This window comes from Macrobrachium rosenbergii, chromosome 54 (genome assembly GCF_040412425.1).
Source record: "Macrobrachium rosenbergii isolate ZJJX-2024 chromosome 54, ASM4041242v1, whole genome shotgun sequence".
Classification (NCBI taxonomy): domain Eukaryota; kingdom Metazoa; phylum Arthropoda; class Malacostraca; order Decapoda; family Palaemonidae; genus Macrobrachium; species Macrobrachium rosenbergii.
This window is the reverse complement of record NC_089794.1, coordinates 60,518,789-60,536,026: the sequence shown is the minus strand read 5'-3', so window position 1 is coordinate 60,536,026 and position 17,238 is coordinate 60,518,789. Positions and strand designations below refer to the sequence as shown.

Below are 17,238 nucleotides of genomic sequence, written 5' to 3'. Positions count from 1 at the left end.
TTGCTACTTATCTAAAAAATCGTTTATTCACTAGTTAAAATGAAATCCATAACTTCACACATACGTAAAAGTACAATCAAGACTGACAAAATTACAGAGAAAATTAAAAGCGCATATGTTGATTAAAAGTTCAGAGAAAAATGCAAAAAAAAGATACAAAAAAATTGCAAAGTTTAGAATTATTTGAGGAGCCCTGGGGGTCGACCTACCATGGCAAGAGATAAACAAAAACTAAAAGAATGTAAACAAAAACAACAGGTTAATAAAGGTACAAGGGCGTGGAGGTGGACTGGGTGTTCGACTGTGGAACAAGCTATTTGATAAAGAGACTCTCGATGATCAGTAATTCGTTTGGGCTGGAGTTTTGACCTACAATAATGAAATTGTCACATTTAATGGCAACTTTACACCTGTTGCTATGTTCACGTATACTGGACTGTTCAGGTTTTGATAGTGAACTTCCAGTGCGGAAATTAACTCCCTCGTGGTAGTCTATGCGAACCCTCATCATCCTCTGAGAAGAACTCACGTAAGTTCCCAGACTACCTCTGGGACAAGAATATTTGTACAGAACCCTGATGATGCATTCAGCTGAATGCGAAACGCATCGAAATAAGTTATAGTACGTTGCCATGTTTATTCCTGCTCCTGCTCCTGTAAATATATATATATATATATATATATATATATATATATATATATATATATATATATATATATATATATATATATATATATATATACATATTTATATATATATATACATATATATATATATATATATATATATATATATATATATATATATATATATATATATATATATATATATATATATATATATATATATATATATATATAATGAAAATTACCAGTTGCTGTTAACGAATATTTCTCTAGGTGACACAGATAGAGGAGGGAGAGTGAGAAATTTACTACCATTATCAAACGTATCCAAACAATGATTGAAATAGAATAGCAGACATTTAGGGTATCGGTTTTTGGAAGACATTAAAATGCCAGACAATATCTCTCTCTCTCTCTCTCTCTCTCTCTCTCTCTCTCTCTCTCTCTCTCTCTCTCTCTCTCTCAGCCTCTTTTTTCTTTTTTTTTTATAATTCTTTTGGATGAAAAGGGACTGAAAATAGGAGCAATAATCCGCAGGAATGGAAAAGAATGGCAGGCAATCAAACAGGCTGCTTCGTTCTAGCCTGAGTATTAAAATAGGAATGAAATAGAATTGTGTTTTCTTTTAGGTTCCCAAACCTATTGCTGGGAATGGTCTTTCATTGCCGTTGATTAGTGAATTTCCAATTGTGGTCTGTTTCCAAGAGGAGACTGAACAATTCTGTACGATTTGTGAACGGAATGAATGAAATCGTAATTATAGAAGTGTTTAAAGGAGCCTGGACATTTTTGGCAACGGACCTTTCTGATCATGGCCAAATAATGACTATAGAGGACGTTGAAGGCGATCTGTATAGTTTACATAAATCAGATAAACTATTTTTCTATTATTACGTACTAAACTATAAATAGGTTTTCTGTGAGGTAACGAAAGCGATGCTGAAGCTTGTAATTTGTCAAATTTGTAAGCACATTTCGGGATTTCGATATGACGGAAATGAAAGGAAGTCACGAGCCATCCACCCTCTCCAAAAATGTCATTTAAAGTAAAGATGTGACGACGGACTACAACAAAATAGTTTACTCCTAATGAGGATATTCGTTATATTTTGATCCTTATACGATTAACTATATCCAATAAAATAATGTAGATTAGCCATTTGGAACGGAAAAACGTATTTTGGTTATTGATTAAGCCAAAGTGGAACCCATCCTTTTATCCTTGTAACTATCCTGAAGTAAAATGGACATTCCGCAAATGCTTTGGAATGGGCAAACCTAAAACATAAACTGACATGGATTAATAGTTTTTTCACAGTTTTGTGAATAAACCATTACTTGGAGCTTGGAGAATATCGCAAAGTTAGTCTGTGGAGGAAATGAAGCACTTACCCAACGGAGTAGTCGCTTGAACTAAAATTTTCACAAATATTTGTATATAAGAATTAGTAAATACAACTTACATGACCTAAACCACCTTGCAAATGTAATCATTTAGTGAGTCTCATGGCTGATCTGTAAACTGTCACAGAGTCGCATATAGATAATTTTATTTGGCGACTTTAGTTACATGGAAACAAAAGCTTAGGCTACGTAAGAAGCTCTAGTAATGGTGCACTTGCTATGCCTACTTATTCTAATCTATATAAGGCATGTGGCTTGCACTTAAACATGCAGTCGCCAATTGCCAAATGAAAGTGCAACTAATCTTTACCAGTACCACCCGTCCCATCAACTACTATCGTTATACCCTCAACATGGGATTATTAATGTCCAGATAAAATGTCAATTAGTTGTCCAGAATCCAGAGATGCACACCAAGCCTCTTATATCACTGGACACTATCACGTTATCCAAATTTTCTTTGTTGACATAAACCAGCTTAATTTCAACCAACCAACCCAGTCCTGCTGCACTCAATATATAAGGCAATATGGATTCCTCTTACAATGTACCTTATCATTGTAAATTAAATTATATGCCTAATAAAAAGTACATTTTACTACTTTCTATAAACGATTCTATCGCAATATCAATGAGAAACCTTCTTTAATCATTAATGGATGTTGAGTATTCTACCTCAAAGTAGTTAAAACTGGTTGTTTCATTGCAGAACATTCGTTTCCTGAATTTCTCTTCTGCAATTTTAAAAAGCTTTTCCTATTAAATGCTTTGAAGCACCAACATTTTAATCTATCCTGTGAATATGGGTATATCCTTTATCATAAAGGATATAGCTAAATTTTCCCTAAAATCTGACGGGTGGGCTTATTTTTATTACCATACGTAGGTTTTAGTTGAATACCAATCCTATTTCTGCGTGAAAGCTTTTATTCCTTATAGACACATTTGCTATTACCTTGTGTTTTTCGTTCATAATCTGACAATTAGTATAAAGATAACAGCACTTCATTTATATCTTCGTAAACATTTGGGTTAACATAACATCATGGGACTTCAACATAAAGTTCCTACAGCTGTGACACAATTCTGAAGATGTTCAAGAGCGCACAGGCACTATAGACATATAGTCTATTCTAATACACACTAATTATGGAGATGTGGAGTCTATTCAGCTATGCTGTGACTATAGTAAAAATGCTAATACGGTGGTTTTGTGCTTTAATTAATAAATTTTTTGCACTTAGCTCCAAATTAAATGCCTTCATACATTTTTTCATAGCAAGACGTCTTCTACACAACGTTTTTGCTCCTATGAATGTTTAGTAACATGAAATATAGTTTCTCAATTATTCACAAAAACAGGAAGGTAAAATTATAACTTCTCAAGGTATATCAATTACTAACAGATTAGCTGAAAGACCCTTGAAAAAATGGAGGGGTCGAAGAACTTCTACATGACTTTCCACCGCAATTCAAGAGCCACTTCCGTAGAAATGCTCAAGCATGAACTTCGTAGTTTTGTGACAGGGCCGTCCAACCCCATGCCCATGGGCCGAAAGTGGCCCGGTAGAGAAAAATAAGTAAAAGTATATTTTTTTCATTTTTATATACATACAGTACATACATACACACAGGTGGCCTGCATGACTTTTTGTTTTTTTCAAGTGTGGCCCTCAAACTAAACAACTTGGACGGCCCTGTATCTATGATTTCATCTTTTCTTTCTTTCTAAGATATTATTTCTTTACTAGTTTTTATATTTGGTATTTGAGTCCATTGACTTATAAAAATTAAGCTCTAAAACAAGCACGGGTACTTTCAGCCATTCAGCACTCAAGACGGTAAAAAAGTGAAGTTGGAGTAGTTGTACAAGATGTAAGAAAGGGAGCGAGACTGGAGATGACGGAAAAGGCTACAATTGGTTGTAGGTAGGCTCAGAAGGAAGGCTGCGAACGCCCTTTAGTCATCCTTACAGCGCACCACGTTACAAATAGCACCTACGGGGTTTTGTAACTGGGGGTGACTTTCTTTCTTAAATAAAAGATATATCTAAAGCAACAAAAGTCCCCTTCTTAGGGCATATTTTAGTTACTAAGAAACAAAGTTGATACTAATCATAGTGAACTCAGATTGAGGGCATTGGTACACCTGCTGTTCTCATCACTATAGCTGGAATGAGAGTGGGTGTCTCTCTCACTCTGCGATTATTTTTTTTTTATACCTGAGTGCGAAATTTCGAGCTTCCATATTTCACTAAGATATTCAGAAACTAAATTCCATAGTTTTTACTGATGTCATCTGATAACTTCTTGAAATTCTGGTTTTGGTGCGCCTCCGTAATTTGTGCTAACCAGACCACCAGAGATTGAAGTAATTACAGGTGAGATAATGCGATTTGGTAATGTCTGACAAATTTAAATTCCACACCTGTCAAGAAAATCCCTCTTTCAATAGGAAATAAATGTACTTATTTTATCGAAATCTCATCCATAAGAATTTTCTAAGAGAAGAAACTTCATGGCCCGCCAAGTATCACGCAAAGAAGTATTTTAGTGTAAAATGTATTGTGATCTTACAGCTATCAGTTTTGACGAATATTTTCCTAGCTCAGAGTTCACTACGAGTATAACAGTAAATGTTTTTCATTTTCTGTACTACTCTCATTTTTTTTTATCTTTTATTGTTTCTTCCAGCTATGTGAGCAAGTTCATACAAAGATATCTAAAGTGTATAAAAAGAAAGAATCTGAAATGCAAAATACTTACCGTAAAGTATTTTAATATTAGATGATACTTCCAGGAGTGCATAAATCCCACATGCATGTACTAAAGAAACAGGCAAGAATGAAAGCTGATCTGGTTGTTTACGGTCTTTTCACTTCTCATCTTAAACCAAGTTGCGGTAATTTCTGGTATGAATGAAAGAAACATTACCTAAGAAATCCAGTGGGATATTTTTTCTTAGGATCCAATAGAGGGCATCAGCTTGTACACTTTTACTACCTTGATGATTCAGTTTTGATCATAGGGGAGAAAGTGTTTTATATATATACGTATTAAATTTCCATTACTTATAAATGCCTTAAAACAATTCTATCAACAGTAACTCTAAGATAAATATCCGGTGTGGTACTACATTTCATACGAATGAAAGACAGTTATTCTTAATGTAAAGAGTTTTCGGTCCTTCGTGATAATGGTATTTCCCGCCTGATGTACTGGACGTTCTTATTGAGAAAGCATCTTTTATTTGATATCTTTTGCTTGATCTTGCCCAGAGCGATGTAGCATACATTGTCTGTTAAAATACGTGTAGGAGAAGGATTCATACAGAAGTTAGTACTGTACTTTAATCGTCAATTTTATGCCTGCATTGCTACTTCAATATATAGAGAAAGGGGATGTTTTGAGTAGACTTCATATATGAAACGATTGAGCGATGGGGCCTATTTAATCTTGAAATTATAGTCGTTAATCAGGTATTGCCATCACAGACATAGTACACAGATGACTCTACTCAACAGATTGTGGATTAAAGTGGTTTCAGGAGGAGATAGCACTTGGCACATATACGCATTCTGCGATTAAAGACTCCGAAAAAGTGTTGCTGTAAGTCTGATTTGAATACTGAATTTCCGCTATTTCCTCCCACATCTATTTTCGCTAGAAGTTCAACTATTAGCAGTGATGTAGCTTCATTTTATGTTTTTATATTTCCATATACTTATAGGCAAAATTATATTTTTTCCTTCCAAGTTAGAGCAGTGATTCTCAATTCGTTTTCGGACGTGGACCAACAGACCAGTTAAGAAAATGTGGACCTTGCTTTTGGAGTAACAATAAATTAACCATTGACAATAAACATTTAGGTTTAAACATACTTCTTACACAAGAATTAAAGTTAAATTTTAGAAGACATATTGAACTGGATTTCTTTTGTTACTGGCAAGTTTGCTCTGAATCGTTTTTAACACAGTAGCAATATATTTCTACTGTTAAAGGAAGACTGATAATTATTGGAAATGCTTCAGTGAGGTGCCAATCATTCTGAAACTTCAACTAGGCCTTGATACAAATTTTGTATCACGACTGTGTAGGCTAGGATCTGTTACAACCTGAAAATTGTAAATATATTTTTAACAATAATAGTACAATAAAATGAATGGTCATTTACTTATCTGGATAGAATTGTTGTTACTTCATTTTCAGTAATTCTAAAAATATATGTACCAATATCCTATTTATTACCAATAATAGTGAACGTCGTGTGGACCACACAAAATGTCATCATGGCCCACCGGTTGAGAACCACTGAGTTGAAGCCTCTGTTACACTACATCCTAAGTTAGTATAGCTGTAAGTTCATCTCTGATATAGACTAATTCCCTCTTTCGTATTTGTGTTAAGCAATCATTTTGTCACTTCATAACATACACTGTTAAAAATAAAGGTTTTCGAAAGGTTTTCTAAGGGTTTTCATCACGTGAAAGGGTTTTTCCAATTACGAAAACCCTTTTCAGGTGCTGAGGTGCAGAAAAGGGTTTTTGTCCAGTGGAAAACCTTTTGAAAACCTTTAGGCATAGGCCAAATGTCAGATGCCTTATATGTTAATTATCCATAAAAAGGTCATGCAGGTAGGTAGTTATGATAAAAATCACTTTTGCAAAAAAGTATATATATATATATATATATATATATATATATATATATATATATATATATATATATATATATATATATATATATATATATATTACTTTATTTGCAAAAGTGATTTTTATCATATATACATATACATATATATATATATATATATATATATATATATATATATATATATATATATATATATATATATATATATATATATATATATATATTCATATTTTATAAACAATTCCACCAGTTGGTGCACACACACACACACACACACACACACACACACACACACACACATATATATATATATATATATATATATATATATATATATATATATATATATATATATATATATATATATATATATATATATATATTGTGTGTGTACAGTAAGGTCTAGAATATTCATGTTTTAGAACTAAACGCAAATACAAGTAAGTAAAGTAGTAAACAAAATAATATTGCATATCTTGTATCTGGTAGAGTAGCGAAATCTTATTTCACAAACATCCAAGCAATAAATACAATACAAACAAACAAACATCCTAGTGGAAAATATTTGCTGCGACCACAAACAAGAGACAACATTAATGAAGATATTTATACGGTAAACAACTTAGATCTTCAGTCCACTTCAACATCAGAATGAATGCATAGATACAATATTTATATAAGTGCATACATACATACATACACGGCATTAACAGTCATGATTGATTAATGTTAAGGAAAGAAACGGCGTCTTCAGGAATTAGCTTGTTACCAAAATGCCGAGTTTACGACTTTTTATATGACGATGTAAATTTCAAACCTAGCCTATAATAATGTTTCCATTATTGTCATACTGTTATATCGGTGATAAAGAAGTTACTTTTTAATAATCGGTCCTCAAGAGTAATCAAACCGAATTACTCGGTTTTGTAGAAGTAATCGGTTCGCCCACCTCTACGTCCTATTTCCATAATATATGCAGGTTCATGACTATGACGACATAGCATATTCATTATTAAATCATATCTCATAATTTGACTACGCATCGAGAGCACCATTGCATGTATACGACAGAGCAGACGGGTAGTGCACCTGAATGTTCGCTCAGAGTCGCAGACGCCAGGCAACGCGTCACCTACACAAATCTTACAGTAATGCCAACCTACGGAGTTACCATTTGGTACTTTTTATTACCAAATTTAAAAGGTAAGTGTGAACTTTTTATTGTATTTTTTTTCAATATATATATATATATATATATATATATATTATATATATATATATATATATATATATATATATATATATATATATATATATATATATGTGTGTGTGTGTGTGTGTGTACATATAATGGTTAACTAGTTAAAGGTTTTAATTTGGTGATAAATCTTTGAGGTGATGTTAACAAACTCAAACCAAGATCTGGCAACACCGATTGCCATCATCAGTCATCGTCATGATCGCAGTGTCTCGAGGCTCGTCATCAGAAAGTGGTTTCTTTCTAAGTGCATAAGCAAAAAGTGACAATAGCTTTTATGCCACATCATTATAACATATAAATTTGTGAGTACATAAAGTATAGTTATTATTAGTTTTTTACAAAGCATCAGTGAAGGGTAGGGTAGATCTAAGCCGTCATTCCGCGGCGAGATATTTTGAAATTAGGAGTAACTCGTCTTGGCGTCCTGTAAGATTTTCGTGAATGTTAATGATAGTGGATAGTGTGTTCAAGGGCAGTTATACCTTATCAATAACTGTTTGCTTAGATGTGTCTTTGTCAGGCATTTGTATTTCAATTCATTGGCTAAGTTGGAGTTTTGTTAAGCCTACCGAGGGGAAAACATCGTCAAATGGTCCATTTTCAACCGGTATTTGTTTGGTGGAACAACAATACAATTCAATATTTAAGCATACCGTTAAAAAAAATTAAAGTTTGTTCAACAAAATAAGATATATGAAACTGCTATACGAGGTAAAATAAGCATGTGAAGTCTCCGTAAAATAATGTGTTCAAATCAGTTTTTAAATCAATATGGCGACGTATCTACACTTGTAATACAGCCGTGCATACTTTCCGGACACGTCCTTCCCAGGCTTCCCAGCGCTCATTTAAGCAATATTTACGTTTAAATGTAACGTTTATTGATATGAATCAAGATTGTTTTGTAATCGGCACAAGAAAACAAATTTTGTAGCCTAAAGGACTAGCGAAGGATGCGCGTGAATCGACCTCCTTGTCTTTATAGGGCGAATCGCCGTGACGTCACGCGCACCTGCACTTAGAGCGGAAAACTCTTGGTGGGCAGAAACACACGATCAACCGATTTGAGAACAATAACAAAGCATACAAAGTTCGTATAAATGTGTCAAAATTTACAAGAATGGTTCGATCATGTGGCTGTAGGGTACACGAACAGGTGGGAAAAGGGAAGTAAAATATCCTGGCACATAATTCGCTTTGGCAAGAATCCAGGCTGAGAAAACAATGGCCTAAATCCAGCAATCGACAGAAAAAAATGGACCCCAAATAACCAAGATCGCATGTGTGGTGTGCACTTTATATTAGGTATATTTTGCATACAGCCAAATTCTGTTAAGAAAGCACAGTTTGCTTATTATTACCTTCATTTTTTTATGAAATGCTAGCTTTTGAGATAATGAGAAATGTTATGAGACTATCTTCCTGAAAATTCTGCGGTTAGCTTTTAAGATGATGAGAATCGTTATGAGACTATGTTCCAGAAAATTCTGCAGTTAGCTTTTGAGATAATGAGAAATGATATGAGACTATTTTCCCCTATTTAATTGTATTCAATGACTTGTACGTGGCCACTCACGACATACCTGCAAATAATAAAAATTACACGTAAGCACAGGAATCACTGCAATCATTTGAACAGTAATGTATTTTCTGTTCTAAGAATTAATGTCTATATTGGTATTTAACTTGTTTTCTTAGTTTTCTTAGACTACAGGAACTCGACTGTAGCCACACTATCTTTCAAAGGAAACTGACTGAATGTAAACATGCTGTAATTTTTATTGCCTTCAATTTTATTACGACACTGGCATTGTCAAGCCATTCTATGGACTAAGTGAATTTACCAGCGCACGCAAATGCTATATTTACAGAACATCCCTGTATGCATCGAGTGATTTATATGCGTGTAGTGACTGTGTGGTAAACGATGCAGGCGTCTCAATATTGAGATGAATTGTCACTCCAACCTTTTTCATCAAATATGTATCAGGGAGCATATTCTGTCCCAAATTATATTGAAGTTGTATAACGTAATGATTTTTAGTATACAGTGGTAGCTTTTTCACATAATCTGACAGCTGCATATCATTAGAAAACAGATAAATGCGATTTTGTACCCTATTCCGCCATTGTTTTTTGCCCACCAGCTAAGTGCGCATGCGCCGAATTATGGCGCTTTGTTTACAAACACGATTCGCCCTATACCTTGCTGCTTTAGAGTAAAAAAAGATCAGGAGAGAAGATTTTAAGGGTAAATTTTTTGTAGACAATACCTGTATACCCTGTATTTTTTTATGATTTTGCAAATTGCATCTGTAAAAGTATTGATCTTGGTAGTATTTTACAGAATATACATTAGTTAAAGAGAATTTCATGCTCTAAAACACATTTGGAGCCCAGAACAGCCTGCTCAACAGGATATAGACTGGTTTTTTCAATATTATCTAAATTTAAAAAAAAAAATTATATTTTATACAAGTTCCTTCATCTTGAAACTCTCAAGCATTTTGGTTGTTTTCAAAAACAGAAAACGAAATAGATGGGGATACTTTATGTGGACTCACTGAATCCATGATCAAGGAGTTACTTTCGGGCGCTTCCATGAAAGTCAGGGTAAAATTTAACAGGGAACTTGCCCAACTGAAGCCTTCCTCCCAAGCTTCTGTGCAACCCACTCCAGCCACACCAGAGAGCATCGAGAAGCCTGGACCATCAGCTCCACATACTCCATGTGACAGGGATCTGACGGGCTACAGACTACCAGAGATACCGCCAGCTCTGCTTCAGGCACTGCAGCGAAAGGATCAAGATGCCTTTCGACCTAACAAATTGTTGAGAAGCATGTTGATAGAGGTGCTGTTTGACAGCACAGTAACCTTGAGGATATGGTATGTAACTTAATACTTTATATTCAATACTAATATTCTAAAAAAAAAAAACAATTTTCTGTAGATCTATGAAATTACTTGCCATTGATAACACTGACTGCATTAACCATACTAGTACTAGGATAAATTAGAGTTAAAAGTTTCATAATGTATTCCACTCTTGACACTAAACGTCAAACCTTTTCTTGAAGTCAAAGTTTAGAGAGGATTTTATTACAAAGCAACAGATTTTATATATAAAAAAACGAATTTTCTAAGATTCCACATCTTTAGATATATTAAAACTTTTTGTCACAACCGTTCCCAAGACTTAAAAACATTTTTTTTCTTCTTTTTTCAAAAAATAGGTTTCCAAGCAGGACTGGATACAGGAATGTTTGCAATGAACTGAAGAAAGAATATGCTTGGCTGCCAGGGACTGTTGTAAGTAAAATCGCGAGTTAATATTTTCTATAGAATGCAGGACCATCAAAACAACTGTCTGTCTTACGTATTTGGAAAGTTACTATTGCCAATTTATTGTTCAAGTTATTAATTGACAATAAATAATGAGTCATGCTCCTTTTGAAAATATCTGCAATCATTCTATGGTTACATTCTAAGTAATTTTTAACAGCCCTTGAACTAATATCCAGCTTTTCATTCCACAAAGTCCTGAAGAAACTGCTCAGCAAACTTATTTATAGCTAACCATGCATCAAAGACACCTTAAAATGAGAGAGACATAGAAGATGGCAAGTTAAATTTGAACCCTGAATATTTAAAGTGAACTTTCTCTAGGAACAGAAAAGTATACATTATATACTATTCCCTAAGGATGACTGGAAAAACTCCCTGATTGGGAAATTCAAGAGAGAGCGTTTCCCTTTGGTGAACGAAAGCTCAGTCGCTGAGATGAAACAGAAATTTGGACGACCTGGAGTATCCGGCAGGAAAAGAACTTTACAGCCCCTGTCTGATAATGAGTTGCACAAACGACAAAGGCCTCAGGTAGGTTTTTATATTATAAAGCATTTTTCATGGGTTTTATGGTCTTTAAGAAACTACATAATAAGTATTCATGAAGTGTTCATCAGAAAATTTTTTTGCACAGTAACACACTGGAAAACGGGAAAAATTCTGCTAAAAACAAAGAGGTAAATATCCATGAGCAGAAGGGTAGCAGTAAATATACGAGTATATATATTTTTTTGCATTATTTTTCTCTGGGAAGGGAATTAAAAAACTGACAGTAGCAGCTTTAGCTCAGTGTTTTTTTTTCAGACCCAAATGTTTAATTCATACAGATTCTAATTTACTAGAGATTTTGGCCTTTAGGCTACATATTCATTACAAGCAATGGAAAACATTTATTCAAAGGCTGTGAAAAGAATCACATTTTCCATAACAAATTCAAAATGCAAGCATTTGCACACCCCTCCATATGGCCAGGAAAATCACCTGATACATCATATGATTTATTGGCTAAGTTTTAAATAGGACCTCTCACTTTCTTTTTGATAGTATGTAGGTGAAGACGATAGCGATGTTGGCCAGCTAGCAGAAGATGCCGTGACCATACGAAAGCACACTGATTGGCTGAAGAGAGAAGCAGGAGACAGCAATTGGACAAGGATGGCATAAACCATCGCTTGAAGAAAATTAAGACCCAGCGGAGGGAATTTCTTAAAGTCAATAGTATTACTGATGGACTACAGGAGTACCCAATATTGCGCCATAGGCCTTGGGTAAATAATTCTTGGCTAATATTAATTGTTTAAAGATATTGGTGTGCATTGAATTGCTTAGAATAATTTTCATATAATTTTTACTACATTAATTTTCATATAATTTTTACTACATATGTAACATGTAAATAAAAAAAATAGAGTAAGGATATTTTGGAAATCATTTGTTATCACTATGGTTAACTGCATGCTTATCTAGGATGGCATCTGAGTACTTTTCAAATAAGTAAAGAAAAATGCTTTCTGTTTTCAGCTTGTTGGTGAGCCATTCCTGCAATATGGCATAAATAGCATCGGAGTCCTTGATCAAATACTTGCTGTATTGAGAAGCTTGAAAACAAAATCCGGTACAAATGCAAGTTGTTCGATGAGTACAGGCAGGAAAAAGACAATGAACTTCAAACCACAATTGATGAAGCAGAAAAAAAAGGTATAGTTTCTTTTTCTTTTTTTTAGTGAGGGGGAAAAGGAGTTGTCCTGTTTTAAATTTAACATTTGTGTTGATATTATTATCATATTGATCAGGTGCTGTTGATGTCTTGGTTGTTACACTGAAACCTTTCAATAATTTGTGGAAAATATCCCTCATCGGTTCAGTTAAAGAATGGGCACTTATAACTTCTTCCAGATATCATGCTACTTTACGCCTACCGACTCCTGCCATCGGTCTTTGGGGAGAAAGAAGAGTACATTGTTGTTGCTTCTGAGAAGGTTTGTTTTCTGTTATTGGTACTGCTTTCATTATATACATATATATATATATATATATATATATATATATATATATATATATATATATATATATATATATATATATATGTTAATATATATATATATATATATATATATATATATATATATATATATATATATATATATATATATATATATATATATATATATATATAGAAGGTTTGTTTTCTGTTATTGGTATTATATATATATATATATATATATATATATATATATATATATATATATATATATATATATATATATATATATATATATATATATATATATATATATATATATATATATATATATATAGAAGGTTTGTTTTCTGTTAATGGTACTATATATATATATATATATATATATATATATATATATATATATATATATATATATATATATATATATATAGAAGGTTTGTTTTCTGTTATTGGTACACACACACACACACCTAAGCAACCCCATTGTTTACATACTAGTATCTGCTAACTACCCAATTATCACTCTCACCTGTCCAGAAAGTCCACAGGTAAGCATGATGTCCTTACATATTCTAAATGTATACTAATGATATTTTAATTTCAAATCACATATGCATAATTAAGTTTGACGATGTGTGTGTATATATATATATATATATATATATATATATATATATATATATATATATATATATATGTATGTATATATATATATATATATATATATATATATATATATATATATATATATATATATATATATATATATATCTCTCTCTCTCTCTCTCTCTCTCTCTCTCTCTCTCTCTCTCTCTCTCTCTCTCTCTCTCTCTCTCTGATTGATTGTATCTGCAAATACTGGAGATTGTAATTAAGATAGCCCCCTCCACGTAAATGTGGAATTCAGCTATATGAATTAGACAGGTAATGTTTATTAATATGGAATTTTCATCATAAAATTTTTATTAATATACTTACCTGGATAATTCATACACATCCCCGCCTCCCACATCGTAATGGGGTACTATTCTTAAGAAGAATCACAGATGATGGCCACTCTCAGACAGGTGAGAGTGATAGTTGAGTAGTTAGCAGATACACAAGTATGTAAAGAAAGGGGTTATCTATTAATATTAATTTTATTATGAAAATTCCATATATAAAAGATTCTTAAAGTAAAAATTACTTTAAGGATCGACAGAACATCTGACAGTATTTCCTTCCGTATGTTTTTAATAATTTTGATAATTTAAAAACTCATACTTTTCCGTTGTTTTGGAAAAGTTACAGCTACAATTATAAAGCATGTCTTTTTATTGAAAATATACATGTTTAAGTTGGAAAATACCCCAATTTAAATATAAATTGCAAATTCTATCCTCTGGTAAAATGTCATTTGTCTAGTTTTGATGTATGTTTAACAAGGTTATGTCCTTCCTAAAAATGCAATTATATTGTATTGTCTTGGTTCTGTTTTTCAAACAGACTCTGTATGTGGTACTAATAAACTATATTATTGAAGCACAGGCATTAGTATATATGTTTCTTAAATATCTATATAATTTTCATATGTTTTCACTATCCAAGAAACAACCAAATGAAATTCTCATAATTTCAGGTCAGCATTGGGCTTCTTTGCTCTTTTTTTTCTAAGGATTATACCATATGCATTGTTCTTCATTAAGTGTTTATTCCAAATGGTGTAAACCAGAAGATATAAGAATAGCGGATATCTAATAGTTATTAAAAAATACTACCTGATAATGGCGAAATATTGGCGGGTTAAATGAAAAGTCATGCTGATGTTCCGTTGATTCTTGAGGGAAATTTGTAATGATACATCCCTGTTGACGCAATAAAATAATATAATGTTTAGATTCAGTCATATGTTAAAAAGTCATCCTATTTTGATCAAGGAGTAATACAAAACCTGGCCTTTTGCTTGTTACAGGATATCCAATCACCAGCCCCAGTTATTGTGGGTACGATGCAGAAAGGCTTCAACATCATGGCGGAAGGTGAAAGATCTTATGCAGCCAGTGCAAGAGATTCAGATTGGCTTTGAGGCATGGTTTGCAGCCTTTTGGGTGTTTTGTTTAGAATACCCTGCTGCACTCAAGAAAACCATGGCTCTATTGGAGTACTCTTTAATCAAGTGCACTTCAAGCCCTCCAGCAAGCGTCAAGTCATGGGCAGGAAGACTTGGGCTGTAAGACCAAAATGTATATTGGTCATTATTATATACATTGTAAAAATTATTATTAAAGTTGAAATACTGATTTATATACGTTTTTTAATAGATTATACATCAAATTAATCTGGTTAGAAAACTGCACAAAATCACTTTTAAAATGGTTTCATTGCTTAAATGGGCATGATGGAAAATTCTAGGAATGGTAAACTTGAAATGTCACTTGATAAAGGCTTATACAGGATTCAGATGTGCACATGTGAATCTTGAATAAGGCTTTTATAAGTGTAATTTCAGGTTTACCATTCTTAGAATTTTCCATGTCCATTTAGCAATGAAGCCTTTTTAATAGCATCCCCTATAACCAACCCCCCCGTCTTTTAAGCCATTTTTTAACCATATTTTATGACCCCAAAAACTAATGCTATGAGATAACCAAGTTTATCTCAATAGCATTAGTTTTTGGGGCATAAAATATTGTTAAATAATGCCTTAAAGTGGAGGACGTATAGGGGATGCTATTAACAGAAACCTTTTAGTCCATGAAATGGTTTTGCTTAAAACCTCTAAAGGTTTTGATGGATACTAATATATACCAGTGAAAACCTTTAAAAGGTTTTTATGATAACTTTTCTCTGCTTCCCATAAGGTTTTTATCAAAACCTTTCATACCCTGTAAAAGTTTTTACGAAAACCTTTCCAAGGTTTTTTGTGAAAACTCTAGAAAGGTTTTTATGAAAACTTTTCGTTGCCTCCCATAAGGTTTTTATCAAAACCTTTCATACCCTGTTAAAGTTTTTACGAAAACCTTTCAAAAGGTTTTTGTGAAGGTTTTTGGTGAAAAGGTTTTACTGAAAACCACAAAAAGGTTCGCTCCTCGGGACACAATGAAAACCCTTGTAAAACCTTTTCGAAAACCTTTATTTTTAACAGTGTATAAGCCCTTTGTTGGCCAACTCGGTTGAGCTTCAGACTGTCACTCGATGGGGCCGGAGTTCACTCCCGCGGCTGGCTGATGGAAGAGTTAGAGTGAACTTATTTCTGGTGATAGAAATTCATTTCTCGCCATAGTCGAGGTTCGATTCCACAATAGTTGTATATCACGTTAATTAACCAATTGGTTCTTAGCCAATGCAAATGAAGTCTAACTCTTCGGGCCAGCCCTAGGAGAGCTGTTAATCAGCTCAGCGGTCTGGTAAAACTAAGGTATACTTAACTTCATAACATAGTATTTTCCAGAAGAGACGATTTATGTTCTCGGCGGCGATATGAAAGTGACCTTGCCACTTGGTATCCTTGGTGTCTTGCTAGTCTGTCAATTACACATTGACTCCGTAACCATCTTGCTCGTGAAGCTACTTTTATAACAACTCCTGGTCTTTCTTTACTCGTAAAAGAATTGGGTCAAAGATTTTTTAAATGCAGTGATACATTTTATTTCCCTGTAAAACACAATTCATTTTTGTAACGTTGAAATAAAAATCGTTCCATCAATTAACAGGTATAATAATTTTTCTGACAAAGTACTACAAAGTTCAAGAAACAATAACTTTTTCATTCAAGCATTTTTCTGCAGGAGAATTTTGCACACAGATATGAATATCTCTCCTCGCCCTTCATTACTGCAATTCTTAGAAGATATAAATGATCATAAAAGATTTTTCTCAAAATACCAATATACGTTTTTCCCAAATGTTTGTTAGTTGGAATTTCTTTTGTAGGATTCAAGATAATATGATACCAGTTTTGTCAATATTGCAATGTACTCA

General features: G+C 33.1%; 1 protein-coding gene across 1 annotated transcript; it reads left to right on the top strand.

Moving 5' to 3' along the window:
• The first annotated feature begins 8,119 nt into the window (after positions 1-8,119).
• On the top strand, positions 8,120-15,561 carry LOC136834720 (uncharacterized). The gene is made up of 8 exons (XM_067097300.1): positions 8,120-8,249; positions 10,475-10,835; positions 11,183-11,258; positions 11,652-11,825; positions 12,339-12,562; positions 12,816-12,992; positions 13,191-13,273; positions 15,230-15,561. Exons 2-5 carry the CDS (start codon positions 10,519-10,521, stop codon positions 12,456-12,458), a joined length of 687 nt encoding a protein of 228 aa, XP_066953401.1. The 5' UTR covers positions 8,120-8,249; positions 10,475-10,518; the 3' UTR covers positions 12,459-12,562; positions 12,816-12,992; positions 13,191-13,273; positions 15,230-15,561.
• The last annotated feature ends 1,677 nt before the right edge of the window (positions 15,562-17,238 follow it).